The sequence below is a fragment of the Chiloscyllium plagiosum genome, unplaced genomic scaffold (assembly GCF_037043375.1).
Source record: "Chiloscyllium plagiosum isolate Xiang-an unplaced genomic scaffold, Cpla_swu_hap1 HiC_scaffold_12, whole genome shotgun sequence".
NCBI classification, from domain to species: Eukaryota; Metazoa; Chordata; class Chondrichthyes; order Orectolobiformes; family Hemiscylliidae; genus Chiloscyllium; species Chiloscyllium plagiosum.
This window is the reverse complement of record NW_028270150.1, coordinates 41,699,637-41,723,414: the sequence shown is the minus strand read 5'-3', so window position 1 is coordinate 41,723,414 and position 23,778 is coordinate 41,699,637. Positions and strand designations below refer to the sequence as shown.

Genomic DNA, 23,778 nt, shown 5'->3' with positions numbered 1-23,778 from the left:
CACTGATCCAGAATCTGGTTTCCAGCATCTGCAGTCATTGTTTTTACCTCGTTGATTTTAACCCTACTGCGAATCCTCTTGCAAGGATGCCTGCCTTGAAGAAGTTTTCCTCCTCTCTCTACAAGAGAGACTCAGGGAAATGACCTGGGAGTTGCAGTGAGAGAGAGACTCAGGGAGTCTCTCTCTCACTGCAACTCCCAGGTCATTTCCTCAGCCCTGAAGCTCTTCAACCATGTCCTGAAACAAACTCGCCTCATTTCCCCTTCACCCACCTCATCCTAGTTTCTAACCTCCAGCAACTCGATCCCCTGACCTGTCCGGACTTGTCCGACCTGCCCAGCTCCTTTTCCACCTATCCACTCCACCCTCTCCTCCCTGACCTATCACCTTCATCTCCTTCCCCACTGACCTATTGTACTCTATGCCACTCTCTCCCCACCCCCACCCTCCTCTAGCTTATCTCTCCATGCTTCAGGCTCTCTGCCTTTATTCCTGATGAAGGACTTTTGCCCGAAACGTCGATTTTGCCTGTCTTCGGATGCTGCCTGAATTGCTGTGCTCTTCCAGCACCACTGATCCAGAATGTCAGCTGTACATAATACTTGTGCAGAGCAATTTGCATAGAACTCTTGTACTAGATAACTTGTTGACTGTTTAATCCTTACCCTACCTTAACATAGTTTTTCTATTGACTTCACTTACAAAGATTGAAGTTGACAATTTTCCTTGGGGAAAGAGATTGAGCAGATTGAAGTTTTCAAAATTGAAAGATGTGTACAGAATAGACAGGGAGAAACATTTTCTCTTCCTAAATGGATGAAAACCAAGCAGTCCTATATCTGAAGTAATTTGTAAAAGGATAAATGTAACATGAGAAACTTTTTTTTTGCATGTAGTTTGTTTCAGGAATGCATTGCCTGAAAGTATGATGGAGGCAGGCTCAATTGAGACACTCAACATTGCATTAAATGATATTTAAAAAGAAATGATGTGCAGGGTTATGGGAAAAGACAGAAGATTGACAGTAAATCAAGAGTCAGTGCAGACATATGTGCTAAATGGCCTCTTTTGCACACGAGAACAATGTAAGACAGGATTAAGGCATTTGACTGTTCAAACTTGTCCGCCATTCAGTAAGATTGTGGCTGATCTGTCTCAGGCCTCAACTCCTCTTTGCCAGCTCTTCACCCCCCAACTTCCCTATAATCAAAATATCTATGTCCCATTGAAATGCTTTATGATCTAGACTCTCTAGACATTCACTAACCTCTGAGGACAAATTCCTTCACATCCCAACTAACACATTAGGAAGTGTTTAGAGGGATATGTGTCGAAATGTGTGGCGCTATATAAGCACAGCAGGTCAGGCAACATCTGAGGAGCAGGAGAATCGACGTTTCAGGTGTAAGCCCTTCATCAGGAAGACGAAGGACTTATGCCAGAAATGTCGATACTCCTGCTCCTCCGATGCTGCTTGACCTGCTGTGCTTTTCCAGCGCCATACATTTTGACTTTGATCTGCAGTTCTTACTTTCTCCTGCCGAATATTGGCAAATGGGACTAGGTGAAATTGGGATGTCTGGTCGGTGTGGACAAGCTGCACTGATGGGTCTGTTTCTGTGCTATATGACTCTTTCACTCTATTTCCGTTTTAAATCAGTGTTGCCTTGTTCTGTAACTACATTCCTGGATTAAGGTTAACCTCACTAGTGGGAACATCTTGTCAACAGTCACACTAGTTGCATCCTTCCAATCTGAAAATTACCCATTAGTTTCATCTTTTTTGTCACCTGGTCCTCAATCCTTGCTATCACATTATCCCCAATATTGTGAACTCTTGCCATGTGCGAAAGCCATTTATTTTGCCCCTATCGAATGCTTTCTGCAAATCTATAAGTTCCTCTTTATCAAGTCTGCTCACCTCTCAACACTCCAGCAAATTTGTCAAACATGGTTTTCCTTTCAGAAAATCATCTTGACTGTGAGATTTCTTTGAACTTTTCTGAATGTCCTGCTATTCGTTACTTGATAATGGACTTCAGTTTTTCCAATGATAGATGATAGGCGAGCTGGCCAATAGTTTCCTGCTTTCTCTTTCCTTCCTTTCTTAAAAAAAAAAGGCTTGACACCAGCTGTTTTTCCAAACTGCTGGAGCTCTCCTGGAATTAGTGAGTTATGGAATATTTCCTAGCAAATGCATCAGTATTTCTACAGCCTTTTCGTTTAAAAGTCTTGAATGCCAGCCATCATATTCTGGCAACTTGTCAATCTTAGTTTGCCAGTTATTTTGTCCACCATGATAAAGTCTGTTACAAGATGTTTCCTCCCGTTAGGGCTTTACTTATCTGTTATCTCTCAAATGTTTACGGTGCCCTTCATTGTGAAAACGAATGTAGAATCTTGGTTTTAATTATCTGCCATTTCACTGTTCCCTGTTATTAATTCCTTAGTTGAATTCTCCAAGAATCCTACTCACTTGAGCTATTTTCTTCTATACCCTACCTCACTGCTTTTTATATTTTCTGCCCTTTTACTTTCATAATATATTTTCTCCCTTTTTATTGCATTTTTAGCACTGCAACCACTAACAATTGTGATTCTGTAAAATCTGGTTCCACAAGCAGTATGTTGGATGATGTTTGGGAGATAAACATTGACCAGGATGTTGACAAGAACTTGCCTGCCCTTCAAATAGTATGCAAGATCTTCTATATCTACCTGAGAAAACAAACTGACTCATTTTTAATGTTTCAGCCAAAAGATAGCCTCGCTGACAGCGTTGTATGGAAGGATTCTATACTAAATTACAAGCCTGGAATACATGTTAAAATTAATGTAGGACTTGAGTCTACAATGTTTTGTGTGTGACGAGAACTGGACAACATTCAGATTTGAGCTGATATTGGCAAGTAGCATTCAATCCATGCAAAGGCACCTCCAATAACAGCAAATCTACCTAACTTCCTTGACGTTCAATGGCATTACCATTGCTGAATCCCCATTATCTGGGGAATTACCATTGAGCAGAAACACAGCTAGCTTCACTTTTTATAATATTGGAGGTATCGGTAGCTCAGAGGCTAAGAATCTGGTGAGATTTTTACCAATGGACTCCCCAATGCCTGTCCACCATTTAGAAGCCACAAGTTATGAATGATCCACTTGCCTGCATGAGTGCAGTTCCAACAACACTCAAACTCAACACCATCCGAGGCAAGTAGCCTGCTTCATAGGCACTCCATCAACCAATTTAAACCTGGAGGCTAGTGGAATCAAGGGTTATGGAGATAAGGCAGGAACAGGATACTGATTGAGGATGATCAGCCATGATCATAATGAATGATGGTGCAGGCTCAAAGGGCAGAATGGCCTACTCCTGCACCTATTGTCTATTGTCTAATTCCTTCCACTAATGATGCAAAGTGGCAACTGAGTGCACAATCTGTAAGATTCGCTGCAGTACCTCACAAGGTTCTCTTGATTAGAATCTTCAAAACCACCTAAAAGAAGGGCAGCACATATATAGGATCACCACCACTTGCAAGTTATCTCACAAAACCCTATTTTGTCCTGATTTGGAACTGTCACTGAATATAATTGAGATGGATAAATGAGAAAGTTCAGTGTTCTGAAACCATCTGCAACAGTATTAATTTTTCTCAAATTATGTAACAGCCACTGATAATTGTAGTGCCGTGAAATGCCATAGAAAGTAGTTAGCAGCCAGTGCAGCAGTTCCCACAGCGGCATTATTTTAGCTCATTTATATTGCATTTGGGTCTTCTAAGAGAAATTCATTTACTTTTTATTTGCATTTCCTGTTGATTTCCAGAAAAGCCACCAACAATGCTGGGTACAATTTGTGCTTTTTAATCTACCAAACACTGAAACATAATTTCACATTTATCCAAATCCTCGCCTTTGCCTTCATGTTGTCTTTTAAAATTATTATCAAGCACACAGGTGTCCCTGTGAGGACTGCTTATTATTGAAGCATGCTCAAGTAACTGAGGAAGGAATCATCATGTTAACTATTTTTTACTGGGTAACCTTTGGAGAGCACACATCTTTCCTTTAAGAAAACTTGAATATAACTCCATAAACTTACAATTCAATTCCCCTTTGAGTATTGAATAATTATCCGTTATCCTGGCAGATATTGTTTTCTACATTTATATTTCGAGGGATTTGAATGTCCTTGTACACAAATTATGCAGAATGTTAACATACATCTTGCTGTGACTGTTTTACTGAGACAATATCAGGAATCCTGTAGACCACTTTCATGCTCAGACTGACTAAACATTTTCTGTTATTAGTGTTAGAGCCCTTATTTGTTAAACCTTAAGTAAGACTGTGTTCTAGTGGTAATGTCACTGGACTAGTTGTCCAGAACTCCAGGCTAAGAAGGCATTAGTTCAAGAGCCACCTGCTTCAATGGTATGTATGAATGTCTCTGAACAGGTTGATTTTTAAAAGATATCTGAGGACATCATTCAAACCCTACCCATGGCAAATGGTGAAATTTGAATTCAGTTAAAATCTGGAATGACAAGCTAATCTAATTGCATCCATTGTCAATTGCCATAAAAACTTATCTAGTTAATTAATGTCCTTAAGGAAGGAAATCTGCTTACCTTATCTGGCCTTTATATGATTTCAGATCCACAGCAGTGTGGTTGACTTTTAACTGCCCTCAGACAGTAGGAGATGGACAATAAATGCTGACTTTGCTAGCAACGCCCAAGTCCCATGAACAACTTTAAAAAAACTGTTCTTTCACTGTGTGTGGGTCAGTATTCTAGAACTCTGTTCCAGACAGAATAATGGGCATACTTGTGCCATGTGGAAGCAGCAATTCAACAGGGTGGCAGAGGTGCATTAACTTCTCCAGAACAGGTAATGACGGACAACAAAAGTTGGCCATGACAGTGACACCTGTAATCCTGTGAAAGAATACAATAAATCATCTGACACTGAAACTATTGCTACCCTTGAGCTGAGGCTGACACCTACTGGTATCCAATATGTGATGCATGTTTGAGAACCATTTTGTACCCTATTGTGGGTAGTCAAGTGAATGGTGAAGAGAAGCTGGCAGATCATGCAAGGAAGCTTCAAAGAAGCTCTGTATGTTCACTTGATTGCTTGTTGGATAAACAAGATTTACTTTCACAATGGAGATTGTACAGTTCCAAATTTTGATTAGGGCTAGCGATGTTAGTTTTATTGAAAACGGCCCAACTTTAGGACATGTGGTTTTGTGTAATTCTTCACGTTAGTAGCTGATCTTGAAAAATTGGCTTGAATCAAAACGATATGTTTTGCAGTTGTCCATCAAAGTTTTAAAATTTTCCTTTAATCATGTTCCTGTGACTGCTTTGTTTATGATTGATATAAAACATTTGAATCTAGTGAGATGTCACCATTTTGCATAATCAAGCGAAATGTAATAAATTATATATTGTACTTCTTTTTAAACTAGTTACAAACCAGTATCTCCATTGGGAATATGAACGTGGGCGATAAATACAAAATAGATGTAGACATGCTGGCTACTGGCCATGATAAACTTGGAAAGCAAGTCTTGGTGAGTGTAACACTCCTGTGCATTTTTTAAAAAGTATTTACATATTTTAAGGGTGGTAATGGACAAACTTGGAATTAATGGTATGTAAACAAAAAAAATTAAAAACATTTCAGATTTGATTATCAATCCACCTTGTTAATGAGTTGGACTTTTTTTTATGAGCTATACTTATCATAGAGTTTGGGTGTTTAATGACTCTTTAATGGCATGACTAAATCTTCAAATTAATGTTTTGCTTTCAGTGATTATATATCTATTAAATCATTTTAACTTATTTCATTAGAATCATCAAAATATGGAATACAAAGGCCATTGCACCTTTCCAGTGCTTTTGTAGCTTCTTTGAAAGCATAATTTATTAGTGCCACAGTCTTCCCTGATCTTATTATTTTAATATTTATTTATTTGCCTTTTAACAACAGATTATTGGCTGTTAATTTTCCTCTCGCTATGCGGAGATTCATGTCTTCCATTCTGTAACATTTTAAATAAAACAAAATCTTGTCCTGTTGGTAATTGCATCTCCAGTTTTTGATATTGTAGTGGATGTAGGTTTATCCAGTTTATGATTTCAAATGCTTTTAGCTTTGAGCCTTTTTCAGATTTGGTCTCGCCTATCTTTTGATCTAATGAGAACAGCTCCAGGTTCCTGAAGTCGCCCATCTATAATTGGAAGTTTTCATACTGTTCTATTAAATCTTCTTTGCACCATATATGTGACTTTCTTCCCATAGTAAAATAGCTGCAACTACATTCTAACTGACCTTGCCACTAGTTTATGCTCTACTTATAAATTATGGAATTTCATGATTTTCTTTTAGGTTTATCAGCTCCTCATTTTGAAGCAGCAGGGTGTGTGCGTTCATGTGACCATCCCACCTGGAAAGTCTTACTAGGATGACAATGGTTGCATAGCCTGGAAAAGCTAGATCTCTTTAGTGCCATGAGACCTAGGAGGAGCTTTAATGGTGATGTTTAAAGGCATCAGGATTCAGAATGAATAAAAAGGAAACATTGCCTGTCGTTGGAAGGTCAAAAATCAGAAAGCACAGATTTTTGAGATTGACAAAAGAGCCGGATTAGTAAATTATTTAATAATAACTTTCAATAGGGAACTGAGTAAAAATCCAGAGAGAGAAAAAGATTGGAGAGAGAGAGGGTAAAAGACTAGAGTAGGGAAACCTGGCTGCTCTTTGAAAGGGCCAGCACAGACTCAATAGGCCAACTGGCCACATCTGTGTTTTAGGAATTTGTGATGAAAGCTGCCATGCTGATGTCCAAAGAGGGTCAGGTGTTGGAAGAGTAATGCTGTCACTGGACTAATAATTTGGAGGCCAGACTCATGCACTTCCAGCATGGGTATGAATCCTGATGGTAAAATGTGAATTCAACTAACTGTTCTAGAATTGGAAGCTAGTCTAATAGTGACTCTGAAACCATTGACAATTGTCATAAAAATCCATGTGGTTCACTAATGTCCTTTAGGAAAAGAAAATATGCCATCCTTGCCTAATTTGGCCAACATGTTATTCCCAGACTTGTAGACTGGTTGACTCTTAAATATTCTCTGATTTGGCTTAGCAAGCCACTGTTGTATCAAACTGCTAGAGAAAAATCTAAAAAAGTAAATGAACCTGGACAGACCATCTAGTTTTGATAAAAACTACAAAGATGGAACAAAGCCTTTTAGCCGCTGCAATGTTCTCCTTATTAACAAATGATGGCTTGTGCAAAGGTTGAAGTTGTTCCCCACACTAGTCAAACAACAGACTGATGCTATCTGCAAGGTATGAATGACTTCATGATATTGATTGTCACTGATAGCACTCTCACCATCCTTAGTTGTGGCAGTGGTATGTAGTTAGAAAGGAATAGCTCTGAGAAAGCATTATCTCTGGACATGAAGTCTTGTGGTATCAGTTCAAACATGGGCAAGGAAATCTTTGGCTGTTTATCACCTACAGTGTCATCCTCTTAATTGATGAGTTGGTTGTCCGACCATATTGAACTTGCTTCAAGGATACACCTCTGGTGACAAGGGCACAGAATATATTTGGGGTGGGGGGACACTTCAGTATTAACCAAATATTGGCTCCATAGCACTGTTGCTTAAAAACAAAAGTCTTAAAGGAATCTTCAGCAGGGCTGTCCAATCTGGCAGCTGGTGATGAAGTAACAAAGGGAATAAAAATTGATTGACTTTGACGTCTGAAGGGCTTTTGCCCGAAACGTCGATTTTCCTGCTCCTCGGATGCTGCCTGACCTGCTGTGCTTTTCCAGCACCACTCTCTCAACTCTAATCTCCAGCATCTGCAGTCCACACTTTTGCTTTTGTTGTCTTCAGTCTATCTGCAGCAAATACGTTGACCCATGGCAGTATCAATAGGAGCAATTACCGCAAAGCCTTTGTGAAGATAAATCCCATCTTAGCACCAGACACACCTTAAAATTGTCAGGTGAACCTAGTGAAGTTGTACTACTAGACTACATGCACACCATGCAACATTAGCAGCAAATGATAGGGCTAAGTGATTCCACAGCCAAAAGATCAAATCTAAGCTCTTTAGTTCTGCCGCATGCAATTTTGAATGGTGATGGGGCAATTAAACAACTCACTGCAGGACGAAACTGTATAAATATCCCTATACTTTAATGGTGGTGGAACCTAGCACAACAGTACAAAAGGCAAGAAGCAAAGGGTTATGTTTGACAAATGCATTTGGAAATGGAAAGATGGCTATAATTGTGTTTGGTTGGGCTCAGTTTTGAATCCTTTGCAGTTTGTGGTATATGTTAATGAGTTGACTTAAATGTGAAAGGCGTGATTGGGGGACTTGCAGACAACACAATTGGCCATGTTGTTTGAAGTGAAGTTTGTGGCTGTTGGCTGAAAGATAATATCAATGAATTGGTTGAGTGTGAGAAAAAGTGCCAAATGTAATTTAACTTGAAAAAGTGTGAAGTTATGCATTTGAGGAGGATGAATAAAACGTGAATCCACTAAATGAAGAGGATATTGAGAGGAGTAGAGGAGGTGAGACCTTGGAGTGCATATCCATAGGCCCCTCCAGATGGCATGATATAGAGATGAAATAGATAAGGTACACAAGATTCTTTCTTTAGGTGAGTTATTAAACACAAGTGGAAGGATGTAATCACTGGAACTAAATAAGATATTGGTTAGGTTGCAGCTGAAAGGTTGTGTACAGTTCTGATCACCGCATTACATTGAAGGACAAGTAGACAGAATATGGAGGCGATTTACAAAAATGTTGCTAAGCCTTGAAAATTGCAGCTATGAAGTAAGATTGGCTTGTGAAAGGCTGATCCAGTTTCTGCTAAATGAGTAAGTTCCCATCTTAACCATCAAACTGGGCAGCCGATTCCATGCACCCATCATCCTCGGGTTGAAAATGTTTTCATGTCCACCTTAATTCTTTTACCAGTCACCTTAAATCTGTGTCTGTACAAAAAACTGACACCCTGGAGGAATGTTGCAATGAGGCATTATGGGTAGAGCTCAGGATTGGGAAAGATGCAATCACAATGCTGGGATTGGACTACAGACCTCCCAACTGCCAGCAGGAGATAGAGGAAGAAACAGGTGGCCAGATTCTGGAAAGATGTAAAAATAACAGGGCTGTTCTGGTGGGTCCCCTCCTATATTGACTGGACTTACCTAACAAATTGCTCCCCACCCAAACCCCTGACAAACTGGGACTTGACCGAGTTGTACAAAATAATGAGGGACTTGGACACTGTACAAAGGAAAAACAGGTCTCCCCTATCCACTGAGTCCAGTCATCAGGAGGCACAAAGAACAATACAGGATGGGAACAGGCCCTTTATCCCACCAAGCCTGTACTGATTTCAATCCTTATTTACACCTTCTACTTATTGTCCACATGTGGTTTATATCACTCTGTGCCTTCTATTCATGTGTCAATCAAAATATGCCTTAAATATTGTTAACATGCTGCTGCTTCCACCACTTCCACTGGTGGTTTTCCAGGCACCTTCCACCCTCTGTGTGAAAAAATATTTCCCTGCACTTTTCCTCAAAACATTCCCCTCTCACCTTAAATCTGTACCTTCCTGCAGTTGACCTTTCCACCCTGGGAAAAATTGTCTCACCATCCTCCCTGTCCATGCCTCTCATAATTTTGTAGACCTCTGTCAGGTAAATCCTCAGCCTCCATCTTTCCAGTAAAAATAATCTTGAGTTTGTCAAACTTCTCATACCTAAAGATCAGGCAACATCCTGGTAAACCTTCTCTCCACAGCTGTTCCAAAGCATTTACATCCTTCTGGTAGTGTAGCAACCAGAACTGCATGCAGTATTCCAACTGTGGCCTAATTAATGTTTTATACAGCTGTAACATTATTTGCCAACTTTTATATTTGATGCCCTGGTCGATGAAGGCAAACATGCTATATGCCACCTTGTCCATCTTATCCAGCTGTATTGTCACTTTCAGGGACTGGTTCCTGCCATTCTGTCCTTAATTTTCACAGGAACATGCACTATTAACAAGTGGCCTTTAAAATGCATCCACATTTCAAATGTGGATTTACCCTCAAACAGCCATTCCCAATCCACATTCTTCAGTTCTTTCCTAATTCGGTTGTAATTGGCCTTCCCCCAATTTAACACCTTCATCCCTGGTCCACTCTTGTCCTTATCCATAAGTATCCTGAAAAAACATGAAACTATGGTCACTATTCCCAAAATACTGCCCCACTGAAACTTTGATCACCTGATCGGGCTCACTTCCCAATACCAGGGCCAGTATGGCCTCTCCTCCTTTGGATTTACCACACACCTTTCTGGACTTACCTAACAAATTGCTCCCCACCCAAACCCCTGGCAATAATAGAGTCTCAGTCAATATAGGAGGGGACCCACCAGAACAGCCCTGTTATTTTTACATCTTTCCAGAATCTGGCCACCTGTTTCTTCCTCTATCTCCTGCTGGCAGTTGGGAGGTCTGTAGTCCAATCTCAGCATTGTGATTGCATCTTTCCCAATCCTGAGCTCTACCCATAATGCCTCATTGCAACATTCCTCCAGGGTGTCAGTTTTTTGTACAGACACAGATTTAAGGTGACTGGTAAAAGAATTAAGGTGGACATGAAAACATTTTCAACCCGAGGATGATGGGTGCATGGAATTGGCTGCCCAGTTTGATGGTTAAGATGGGAACTTACTCATTTAGCAGAAACTGGATCAGCATCTGACATGTTGTAATCTGCAAGTCTATGGAGCAGGTGGGGGAATTTGGGATTATAATGGATGACTACTTCATTCAGCTAACACAGATTTGATGAGCTGAATGGCCTCTTTCCATACCATAATCTTTCTATAGTTCTATATCTTGAGCTTAACGCCATCCAGATCAAATCAGCTCTTTTGACAGACGCCCCATCTGCAAGATGCACTGTAGTCTTTTAACAACACTGTCCAGTGACCTGTACCATCTAGTGATGCATAGCAGCAGATGCATGGGAACACCATCCCCTGTACGTTCACTTAGGAGCCGCAAACCGTCTTGATTTGGAAATGTATCATTGTTCCTTCATGTTTCTGGGTCAGAATGCTGGCATTCTCTTTGGTGCACACTCAGGCCAGTTACAATTTCCATGTACTACAGCAATTTGAGAAGGTAACTTAAAACCTTTTTGAAAACATTTGGTGATAGAGGTAACTATTGTGGCCAATCTGAGACACCCATATTCTTTGGATTAAAAATAACATCATTCAGAAATATAAACAGATGGAAGCTTTGAAGGGAGAATTGCCACATGATTTTGCATGAGTGATTAATTACAAAATATCTTTAATAATGGGTGTACCATGGAAATACCATTACTTTTCAAGCCACACATTGATCTAACTATTCTTACAGTGCAGGTTATAATATATTGTTCAGTAGTCTAACTTCATGTGATTTGGTGCTTTTACGTAGAAAAGTATATAATGCCACATGGGTTTCCTTCTCTTAACCATTAAATGTCTTTTTGAAGGTGGAATGTGTAGGGAAGACGAAAGACAAGCCATTGATCATGTTTACTCCCACGTCGAGGCTGGAAGTTGGATTGTTGCATGTTTATCATGGTATGAATATATTTTTGCACTTGATTAATGTCTATCTAAAGTTATTAGTTATCTGAGTTTTGTTTTTCTAACTTTTTTCATTGTGTTAAATTCCTACCGAGTAATACTTTTGTAAAAATTGCACAATATTGTATTTGAAAGCAATCTAATTTATGAAAGTCTTGTGGACTGAATATTTTTATCTTAATAATGTGGAAAAGGAAGCCCTGTGTAGAAAATAGCCACATATACCAAAAAAATAAATCAAATGAATTGGTACTTGGAGTTTGTACGTTTTGCTCTAGATTTTGGGTATGCCTGGGATATTTTGTGGTTGCAGCAGTATTGGTCATTCTTATAAGTGATTTTAAGCATTTTGCATCAGAGTTTGTTTCTGTTCTTTGCAATAACCAATTTTCCATCTGCAATGGCATGGTTTGAGATTATAATCCTTATCTAAACTGGATATAAGAGGCTATATATTCTGAGGAATTTTTTTTTAGAAAGAAGGGAACTCATTTCAGAGGTTCTGATCTGGGCTCCTGCAGAAATGCTGAGGCATTTTTCCTTTCTGGCATTTCTGGGATAGTTCTGTACTATCAGGGAAGAATTTGTGGAATTCTTTACCAGAGGGCTGTGGAGGCTGGTCATTAAGTGTATTCAAAGCTGAGATATTGTAATAGGTAAGAAATTGAGGGTTATGTGGATAAGGCAGTCAAGATGAGTTGTGGGTTATCTAATCAGCCATGATCTCATTGAATAGCAGAGCAGGCTGGATATGCTAAATGGGCTACTTCTGCTCCTAAATCATAAGATAGCAAGCCACACCACCCTTTACACAGCAGTGAGCAACACTATGTTGAAATGTGAAGATCTAGAATCTCGGCCACTTACCATTTGTCAGCAGCTATCAATACATAAACTGTGAGGTTAGGATTGCAGAACAGTAGGGTGCCAAGTAGGTAGAGGGTTCTGGAGGAGGTATACTTTGGGGTGTTCAAGGAAGAAATTGGGTGAGTTAAGTAGTTATTCGTAAATTTGACCATGTATTCAGTGGTCTACGAGTAATTGTTTATTTAATTTTACCATAAGTCAATTAATTCCTTGATTTAAATGAATACTTTTGGAGAGTGCAAAGTGTAGCGTATTGCCCAGTGGAACCTTTAATTTCTATAGTGATTCCATCTGAGTGTATGATGGGGGTTCTGCAGGTACCTCACGCACAACTCAAATCCAAACTGCGATAATGACGACTGACTTGGAAAATACAGACTGTTTCATGTGTGTATTTCTCCAAGCATTTTGAAAAAAGACATTTGCTGAAATGAGACTGTATAGGAATCATTTAGCAGTTTTATTTCATAGATAGCAGGTGACCATACTGAACAATAATTGAGGCAGATTAGTCTTGCCAAACTAGAATTGAGATTAATGTTAACCATATGGTACAGCATGGCAAAACCTGAATGACCTGAGCGTTTTCTTTTATTAATTCTGATCCCAAGAAGCAAAAAACATTAATGACATTACATCATTAACGTAATTGGAGTGATAAGATAACATCTATATCTGAAAGTGTCTACTCTTTTCCCATGCTTTTGCATTATTCTGCAGAGTTGGGTTTTCTGGCTACAAATTAGTTCTCTGGCTACAAAAAAAACAGCTCTAATCTGCAAGTATGTACTTATCTTCTATTTTCCGAGTCCATGTCTAAGCGACTGAAAGCATTTCTGGCCATTTTACAACACTTTGAAATCATTGGTAAAATTTAAGTACAGTTCCATTTGTAACTTATCAGGTATCTTTGAAATTTGTTTTTATCTGTAGCAGCTAATTATATACTGGCTTCTTAGGAGGTAAAATGTTATGCATGATTGATTTCCATGTAATTTGTTTGTCTCTTAGATTGCAGTGATGATTTTCAGACATCAATTTCTGGAGATTTAAATAATTCGTCAAGATCCAAGCATGATGATCAAGATGATTCACATTTCATTTCTTCTGTGTCTAATGACTGTTTGTCAGCAAGATCACTTTGTGAACTTGGTAGCAAGGAAGTTGCATATCCACTGAGACTTGAGGAAAACAGAAGCAATGTCTTAGATTTGGAAGAAACTGTATCCACTTGTATCAACCAAGATTCCAGGGAAAGCCACGATGATTCATCTGGTTTAAGTGATACAACCCTTATTGATATCTACCCAAGTATGCTAGCTTCGATGAGTAACTTACTCAACCGTAGTTACAAGACACAGACTGCCTCCAGATTGATAAAGCACTATCGACGTCTCCAGTTAAATGTATGTAAATCAAAATTAAATACAACTCAAGATGGAATAAGAATGAAGGGCAAAATGGATGTCCAAATATCAAATGTGGAGAGTTATCCCATTATTGAATTGGAAGCATGTAATGGAACCAACCAAGTGAATAGAAACGTTTGTTCTCTGAAGAAATTCAAAACCACAGAATGTAATTTTGATCCATGTATTTCTGTGATTGATGCTGAAGGTTCTGAGACTGTGCAACAAACAAATTCCAAATCATCTGAAACTAAAGATTCCAACTTTAGCAATTTCTGTCATGATGCAATTAACTCTCGATCCCTACCAACAAGTCCTTGCAACCCAATAAGTCCTGTACTAGTTACAAATTGTTGCAATGTGAGCAAAACGTCAAGTCTAAAAATAACTTCTAATGAATCTTGTTTGCCTCAACTGGATACCATGATTAATTCTAGTTTCAAATGTTTGAGCCCAAAACCTAATCTGTCAAAGGCACAGTCACCATACTCAAGAAACATTTTTAATCATCTCCCTGAGGCACAACTATCGCCATCAAACAACAGTATGGCAACAAAAAGAAATTCTATTGTAAATTCCAAATCACCATTTAGAATGCTTTTGCATTCAAGTATTATTTCCTGTACTGCTCAAAAAATTAAAAGGAGACATTCGTTTTCCTCCACATGTTCTGTTCCAGGCATGTTCCATTCAATTCAGAGCCCGCTTAAAACTCCAGCAAGAGAGATGGATGCATTTGAATCGGTGTATCAAAGCTTGGCCCATAATTCATTCTCCTTTCCAACTGCTGTGAAACTTCCCAATGTATTGAATGCTTCTCCTGTCCCTGGTAGAACTGTTACATCAGTAACATCTGTTACCAATTCATCTTTCCAACTATCAAGAAAACGTGCTGCCTGTACAGACCAGATAATGGAAACTTCCCGATTACCATTAAAGAGATTCTGCTCTTTGCCAGAGTCCTCTAGTTCAAGACAGGATAATCCAGAAATGTTAACGCTGAATACTATATTGCAAGGACAGAATTACCACTGTACAAAAATAAATGGCTTTTATTCACCAGGAAGCCAGCAGCAAAGAGGGGTAAGGTCCAAATTGAGTTATTTTTTAATTAAATATTCTGAGTGAACGTTGGCACAATTTTAATGAAAATATAACCATGGATATTTGAAATATCAATACTGGAGCATCAACAAAGCACTAGCAATGTGGTTATGGATTTTTGTCATTTCAAATCTGCGTTTTTGCTTTATTTATTCATGGGATGTACGCATCACTTGCTAAGCCAGCATTTATTGCCTATCTCTAATTGCTCAGGACAGTTAACTGTTAACCGCATTATTGTGATTCTAGAGTTGCATATGTCCCAGACCAGGTAAGCAAGGCAGGTTTCCTTCCTTTAAGAATACTGAACCAGATTTTTTTTTTAATGACAACATGATTGAGGTTATGTGGTGGCCGTTGGCTGGCTTTTGAATTCAAGATTTCTACCAAATTCAAATTTCACCATCTGCCATGTGAGATCTGAACCAATTAGTTCTAGAATACCAACCTGTGGTTATGAATTATTAATCCAGTGCCTCCCTAGAGGTTTTCACCTGTATATCACTCAGCTGCAGCAATGGATAAGAGTTCAGGCCAAAATGAATCAAGATCACTGCTTCACAAAGTTCATTGGTTTACTTTTAGTCTTTCTTTCGTTCCTGTAATGTACTGTTACCAAAATACTAAATAGGCTTAATACAACTAGTAATTGTCAGGGGATCTTCAGATTAGCAAATCCAAAATGAGAATTATTTCCATCAACTATTAGTAGATTAATTTTAATCCCATTATTTAACGTTTTGTTCAGACTATTGCATTTAAATACCTTAAATTTATACTTAATTTTGATATGTGGTTATGAAGAAGGTTTCACTTCTAGTTTGTTTCAGGACCCTTTTGCTGACTCTTGTATAAATTGAAGGTATTTTGTTTGAAGGAAATGGCATGTCAAGTTTAAGTTGTGTTCACTGTATTTTTGCACTATCCTATTAAGTTTATTTAGAATGCAATAGTCTGAACAAAACGTTAAATAATGGGAAGTAGTTTATTTGTAATGTTTTTATGCTGGAAATTATTCACAAAATTAGCACAAATGGCTGCAGAATGAATAGCCTTTCCTTTCATTCTTAAAGATCCTGTGCTTCAGTTGTGCAGGGAAATTTATTGTCATTTGTTTCCTCTTTTGAACATTTTAACTGCACATGGCTATGGAAATTCACTGATCATAGATTAATCAAGGACAGTAATTAATGCTGTCTAATTACGGCCAGCTAACAATCTTCGCCTGAATTTGGAGCAGTTGAATTGATTAAATTAATGGATTCTGTATTTTGACTTTTAAAATGGTAGTTATTTTCAAGCAGAAATTTAAATTCTGAATATCTTTGTTTCCATTGTGCTATACATATTACATGTGTGCAAATCTCTTGGAAAGATAAATGAAATTGCAAGGATTTGGGGAATTTGCAGGGCGTGCTGCTAACTGGGTTGCTCTTCAAATGAACCAGTGCAGAATTGATTGGCCAAATGGTCAACTTCTATGGATTTAAAGTTACCATCTATCAAGATGCTTATAACATTGAGATATCTGTAATGCAGTTCATATTTTTACATCAAGTCTGTTTCTAATTTTTCACTTTTTCCAGAACTTGACTGTGAGCTCACCTATTAAATGGGAAGATATCTGTAGAAAATACTCCAGTCATGGTATGTATACAAATATTTTGCTCCGCTCTTAGTTACAGTTCATTTTATGCAATTGCGTTATAACTGAAACAACTTGAGCATTTTAAGTATATGGGTGTTTAAACACAGGTAGGCATCGAATGTTTTGTAAGCTGTGAATTGAAAAAGTACCTAATTTCTAAAGTAACAACAAAAATTTAAGCTATAACAGCATCCCTCTTACCACTTCAGCTATGAAGCAACTGCCCCAAAGTGGCTTTCAGTATGCAGGACTATTAGATTGAGAGATTTGGCCCTTCAGCCCATTGAGTTTGCATCAACCTATCTTCACTAATCTAAACTAAGTTGGCAGGGGGTCAAGGGTTTCAGAATATAATTGGGATCCAGAGAGAATGTTTTGCAGGGAAAGATTAATAACTAAAATTAGAGGAGATAGCGAGTGAGTCAGGAAATTATCGACATTGCAGGCTAGTTAAGGCAAAGGGAATTTGGCAAGGTTGGATGATATTGATTTTAATGTTAGGAGTCTGACGAACAAGGCAGATGTGTTGAGGACACAAATTAACATATGGGGAAATTATGTCATTGTTGTCACTGAGACGAGGTTGAGAGGGGCAGGATTGGCTGCTCAACATTCCAGGAAATGGGATCTGCAGATGAGACCGGAAATAAAAGATTGCCACTGTAGAAAGATAAGTAGCTTTTATTCACCAGGAAGCCAGCAGCAAAGAGGAGTGAGATCCGAATTGAATATTTTTTTAAACTAAGAATTCCGAGTGAACGTTGGCAAGATTTCAATAAAAAATGACCATGGATAGTTGCAGTTCTGATCAGGGAATCTACTGCAGGAGGAATAACATCTTGATTTCTCAAATGAAGCCACATGGGTATAATTTAAAAACCAAAAGGGAACAATCTCATTTCTGGGTGTGTATTAAAGGCCCCCTAAAGGAAATGGAAGAGCAGATAAATTTCAGGGAAGTGTAAAAATAATAGGATAAAGATAATAGGAGTTTTGAGCTTGTCCAGTATGAACTGAGGTAGTCAAGGTGTGAAAGGTTGGTACATGATGAATCGCTTTTTAAGATAGTGCATAGAAAGCTTCATAAGAACAGGGGTGGTCCTAGACTTAATTTTCGGTAACAGAGCTGGGCAGGTGATTAAAATATCAGTGGGGAAGCATTTTACAGATAGTGATCATAACTCTGTTAGATTCAAGATCCTTATTGAAAAGGATAAGATGGGTCTGAAATCAAAGTTCTCAACTGAGGAAATGTTGATTTGTAGTAAAATCATATGATTTGGCTAGGATGGACTGCAGACAGATTCTTTCAGCTTAATCTGTCTCCGAACAATGGGGTGCATTCAGAAAGGAAGTATGGAGAGTTCAGGGTCAAAACCCTGGATATTGACTGACATGCAAGAAAAAGGGAAGCTTGTTGCAGATATGGAGGACTGCAAGCAGCAGATGCCTTAAAGGAGTGTAGAATGTGCAAGAAAGAATTTTATAAGGTTTTAAGAGGGCTGAAAGGGAACATGAAAGGATGTGGACAGGAAAAATAAAGGAAAATCTTAAGATGCTCTGTACAAAATATGGCCCATAAAGGAACACAGTGGTAATTTGTGCGTGGAGCTGGAGGTTGTAAATGAATACTTTGTGTCAGTGTTCAGTTGGGAGAGAGACGATATGAGTATAGACGTCAGGGTGAAGATCTATCCTATAATCAAAGAAATTAGCAAAAGCTCTGAGTGGTCTGGCAGGCTTAAGAATAGCACTTCAACTGGCCCTGGAGATTTATCTCAGTTTGTTGGGTGATGCAAGGGAGGAAGTAGAAGGGGTTTTTACAGAAATTTTCAATTCCTTTCTGGCCACAAGAGGTGTTGGAGGACTGGAGCACAACCAATGTGGTACTTTATTCAAGAAGGAAGCAAGGAAAAACCCGTCACTCTCACCTCCGTGGTGGGAAAACGTTTAGAGCAATTCTGAGGAACAGAATTAATCTACATTTGGAGAAGTTGGGAATAGTCAGGAATAGTCAGCATTATTTTGTTAAGGTATGTTCATGTGTGACCAGCTTGACTGAATTTTCTTAAGTGACCCGGTGTAAGGATGAGGGCAATGCTTTTGACATAGTCTACTTGGACTCGCAGAACTTTTAAGATCTCATATGGGAGACTGATATCTAAGGTACGAGCCCATGGGATCCAAGGAAATTTGCTAAATTGGATCCATAATTGGCTGAATGGTAGGAAGCAGATGGTGATGGATGGGGGGAAGGGGGGGTGAGGTGCACTCTTCCAATTGTAAGATGCAACAAATATCTCCCTATTGGCTAGCTGTTTTTATTGTAAAAATTGTTTAAGCTTCTAGTCAACTCAAGCTTGGGATTGGATAGTCTGCAGTTCTTCTAGTGAATCTTGCGAGTTCCTGCTCTTGAATCATATAAATCACAGAATTCCTATAGTGTAGAAACAAGCCCTTCGGTAGAAACAAGTCCACACCGATAGTCCGAAGAGTAACCCACCCATTTTCCTACCCTATTACTCTACATTTTCCCTAACTAATACAGCTAACCTACACACTCCTGAACGCTATGGGCTATTTAGTATAGCCAATTCACCTAATATACACATCTTTGGACTATGGGAGAAAACTGGAGCACCTGGAGGAAACCCACACAGACATGGGGAGAATGTACAAACTCCATGCAGACAGTCACATGTCCAGAGGCTGGAATAGACTTCTAATCTATTTTTAGGACAAAGTTTAGGGTGGTGACATAGTGACAGTGTCACTGGACTAGTTATCCAGACAGGAAAATCAAAACTTGGGGCCGGAGCCCTTCTTCATTTTCCAGTTCGATTTTCCTCTCCTCGAATGCTGCCTGACCTGCTGTGTTTTTCCAGCAACACACTCTCAACTCTGATCTCCAGCATCTGCCGACCTCACTGTCTCCTAGTTATCCAGACACCCAGACATAATGCCTAGAGATGTGGATTCAAATGTCACCAAAGTGACTGGTAGAATTTGAATTCCATCAGAAGTATGGAATTGAAGCCAACTTGGTGCAGATCCCAACAACTGTTGTCAATATAAAAAAATTATTAATATCCTTTTTGGAAAGGGAATCTTAGTATACAGCAAACTTTTTATGAACCAGCATCCATAGGATTAGGAGTGTGTGGTTGGTCAAATGTTCCGATTGATCAAGCAGTCCACATAATCAGTGTAAAAATACACATTAAGTAATAGAAACACAGTAGAGGGTTATGCTAGTTATATACTGTTGTTTTTTGAGATTTATGTTGTAAACAATACTGTAACCTTGCTTTAATTAAAACTTAGCAGCAGATAGCTTTCTCATTTGCACCCTCAACTGACTACTCTGACTTTGCATTGATTGCGATGATAGTGTAAACTTCTGGTATTTGAGGTATCTAATTTTTGTCAGTTTATTAAGTGTGATGGTTTGTAAAGTGCTCATTAAAACAAAGTTTGCTGTACTTCGTAATAATAGTGCTCAATTATTGCATTAGGAAGCTCAGGGGTGTTTGTCCACAGATCCCTGAGGGTGCCAGGGCAGGTTAGTAGGATAGTTTTAAAAGGCATGGGGGACACTTGGTTTTGAGTGGTGATGTAGATGATAAGAAAAGGGGAGGTGATGTTGGACTGTGGAGAGCTTAGCTTAGGCCACAGCTAGAATACTGTGTGTAGTTCTGGTCAACGCACAATAAGAAAGATGTGATTGTGTTGCTGGTAATACAAAGGAGATTCCCCAGGATAGTCCCTGGGGTGAAGCATTGCAGATATGAAGAGAGGCTGAATATGCTGGGATTGTTTTCTTTGGCACAGAAAGTTGAGGAGGGTCCTGATTGAGTGTATAAAATTGAGGGGTATGGACAGTTTAATTGAAAGCAGCTGTACAGCTTATCCGAAGGGTCACTGACAGGGGTCATTAATTTTAAAATGAAGGGCAGGATATTTAGAGGGAATTTGAGGAAAAGCTTTTTACACCCAGAGAACGATGGTGGTCTGAAATGTATTTCCTTGGAGGTTAGTTGAGATGGGAAACCTCACAACCTTTAAAAATTACTTGGATGAGCACTTGAAACGTTATACTAGTCAAGGCAATGGGACAAGTGTAGGTAAGAGTGTATTGTTGGTAATGGACTGAAGGGCCTCTTTACTGTACGATTCTATGATCTATCATCAATATCCAGTGTTGCCTACATGTGAATTCTGGTAACCGCATTGCTCTGAGTCCGTAAAAGCCATATTTTTCTAAAGATAATGGCTATCTTGAAAAGTCTGTCCTCCACTATTCAATATCTGAAACTCTGGTGAAATCAGTCTTGCAGGCTATATTTCGTTTGTCTACAGATTTTTCAAATGGAAAGTGGATAGTATTAAATTTACTTTGCTTATTTTTAGGTACTGTTTTGCCTATTGTAAATAGTTCGGGAAATACCGTGAGTTTATGTTTATCACCTAGACTTCGGAACAGGTATGCAGTGAAGTATTCATCTTATGGTACAAGTTATTCATTATCTATATTGTGAGTGAGGTTGTATGTTTGCTCGACGAACTGGTAAATCTGTTCCCAGATGTTTGGTCATCCTGCTAGGTTACATCATCAGTGAGCCGCTGTTTAAGCGCTGGTGTTCTGTCCCGCTTTCTATTTGTGTGTCTTGGTCTGTTATGGGTAATATCACTTCTGGTTCTTTTTCTGAGACATTGGTAAATGGGTTCCCAATCAATATGTTTGTTGATGGAGTTCCAGTTTGAATGCCAGGCCTCTCATTATTTCCATGCATGTCTTTGTTTGGCCTGTCCTAGAATGGATATATTGTCCCAGTCGAACTGGTGTCCCTCTTCGTCTGTGTGTAAGGATACGAGTGATAATTGGTCATGTCTTTCGATGGCAAGTTGGGACTCGTGTATCCTGGTGGCTAGTTTCCTGTCCATCTGTCCACTGTAATGTTTGTTGCAGTCCTTGCATGGTAGTTTGTATAAGATGCTCATTCTGCTGGTTGTTGGTGCAAGGTCCTTTAAAATCATCAATAGCTGTTTCAGTGTGTTGGTAGGTTTGTGGGCTACCATGCTGCCAAGGAGCCAGAGTAGTCTGGTTGTCATCTCTGAGATGTCTTTATTGTATGGTAGTGTGGCTAGTGTCTCTGGGCATGTTGTGTCTTGATTAAGTTTGTTGTTTAAGAATCGGCAGACGTTGCTAATCGGGTCTCTGTTTTTCTTAAATACATTGTATATGTGCTAATCGGGTACCCAGTTTGCCAATTCTTAAACAAGAAAACACAACACGCCAAGAGGGTCTAGCTTCACTACCATACATTTAAAAAAAAATCTCCTTACATGCAGACAAAGAGGGACACCAGTTCGACTGGGACAATACATCCATCCTAGGACCAGGCTAAACAAAGACACGTACGGGAATTCCTAGTGGTCTGGCATTCAGACCAGACCTCCATCGACAAACACATCAATTTGGACCCCGTTTACCAATCTTTCAGAAAAAGAACCGGAAGTGATATCGCCTACCACAACAGACCGATACACACAAATATAAAGCAGGACAGAACACCACTGCTTCAATGACTAGCTTGATGTTGAAATGTCTGAAAACAAATCCTATCAGCTTAGCAAGCAAATGTACAGCCTGAACCTCAACCTGAGTTACAAATCTTCTCAAAAATTGTATACCCTGCGACTGGCCTGATACCTAGATTTATGTAGTCTGAGCAAATTATGTAAACCATGGCACTTTTAGAATAGAAATGATCAAACTCTTGTAATCTTATGCTTTAATGTGAAACTCTGCTGTATCATTTGATGTCAGTTTTGTTACAATATTGTTATGAAAACTTCATTTCTCCACCAGATGTGAAGTTTCTTAGCAATGCATATCTGACCTGTTTTTCATACAGACCCTGCACAAGATAATGACAGTTAGTGTGTGGCGCTTCTGAGGAATATACGCATGCATGTGGAGATGAAGAATGAGCATTGTGGTTTAACCGTACCACAAACAATGTTAGAAGTTAAATTGTTTTCAGTTCCTTGCCATTTACCGTATATACTCATGCGTAGGTAGAGTTTTGAAGACCATTTTAAAGCTGAAATTAGGGGGTCAACTTAAACACAAGATATTCCTCCCACAGTCCAAAAATGTGCAAGTCAGGTGAATTGGCCATGCTAAATTGCCTGTAGTGTTAGGTGAAGGGGTAAATGTAGGGGTATGGGTGGGTAGGGGTATGGGTGGGTTGCACTTCGGCGGGTCAGTGTGGACTTGTTGGGCCGAAGGGCCTGTTTCCACACTATAAGTAAGCTAAAAATATTGTTTTCAAGGGGATGTAATTCATTGCTTGGCATGTCAAAAAATTATATCCTCCCTACCTTTTATCTTCTCCTGCTGAATCCTCCCTACCTTTTATCTTCTCCTGCTGAATCCTCCCTACCTTTTATCTTCTCCTGCTGAATCCTCCCTACCTTTTATCTTCTCCTGCTGAATCCTCCCTACCTTTTATCTTCTCCTGCTGAAACTTGGACTTCACCAGTTTCTTCATCCCCCCTCCCCCCACCTTGTCTCAGCCGAATCCCTCCAGCCCGGCACCGCCTTCCTGACCTGCAGTCTTCTTCTTGACCTCTCCGCCTCCACCCTACTCCGACCTATCACCCTCACCTTGACCTCTTTCCACCTATCACATTTCCAACGCCCCTCCTCCAAGTCCCTCCTCCCTACCTTTTATCTTCTCCTGCTGAACACTCTCTGCTCATTCCTGAAGAAGGGCATGTGCCCGAAACGTCGAATCTTCTGTTCCCTAGATGCTGCCTGACCTGCTGTGCTGTTCCAGCAATAAAGTTTCAGCCATGTCAAAAAATGGACAAACAAGAGCTAGAGCTCTATATAGAATAATAAACAACAAAAGGAAAATGAATTATGGCCACTATTAAATATTTATCTACAAAATAACTCTCTCCATTCTGCCTGCTATGATAGAATGATACTATCATACCATATTCTAGTTACCAGCACCGTAAAGTGCAT

General features: G+C 39.3%; 1 protein-coding gene across 6 annotated transcripts in view; it reads left to right on the top strand.

The window, feature by feature from the left end:
- Nucleotides 1-23,778, top strand: part of hjurp (Holliday junction recognition protein) — a 48,673-nt gene that overhangs the window by 21,917 nt on the left and 2,978 nt on the right. For 5 of the 6 annotated variants that reach the window (XM_043701048.2, XM_043701049.2, XM_043701051.2 and 2 more), the window contains 5 exons: nucleotides 5,486-5,590; nucleotides 11,615-11,705; nucleotides 13,590-15,070; nucleotides 16,678-16,738; nucleotides 21,150-21,222. In XM_043701048.2, coding sequence (XP_043556983.2) covers nucleotides 5,486-5,590; nucleotides 11,615-11,705; nucleotides 13,590-15,070; nucleotides 16,678-16,738; nucleotides 21,150-21,222 — 1,811 coding nt within the window. The remainder of the gene's footprint in view (nucleotides 1-5,485; nucleotides 5,591-11,614; nucleotides 11,706-13,589; nucleotides 15,071-16,677; nucleotides 16,739-21,149; nucleotides 21,223-23,778) is intronic. The other variant, XM_043701050.2, reaches the window with a different exon arrangement.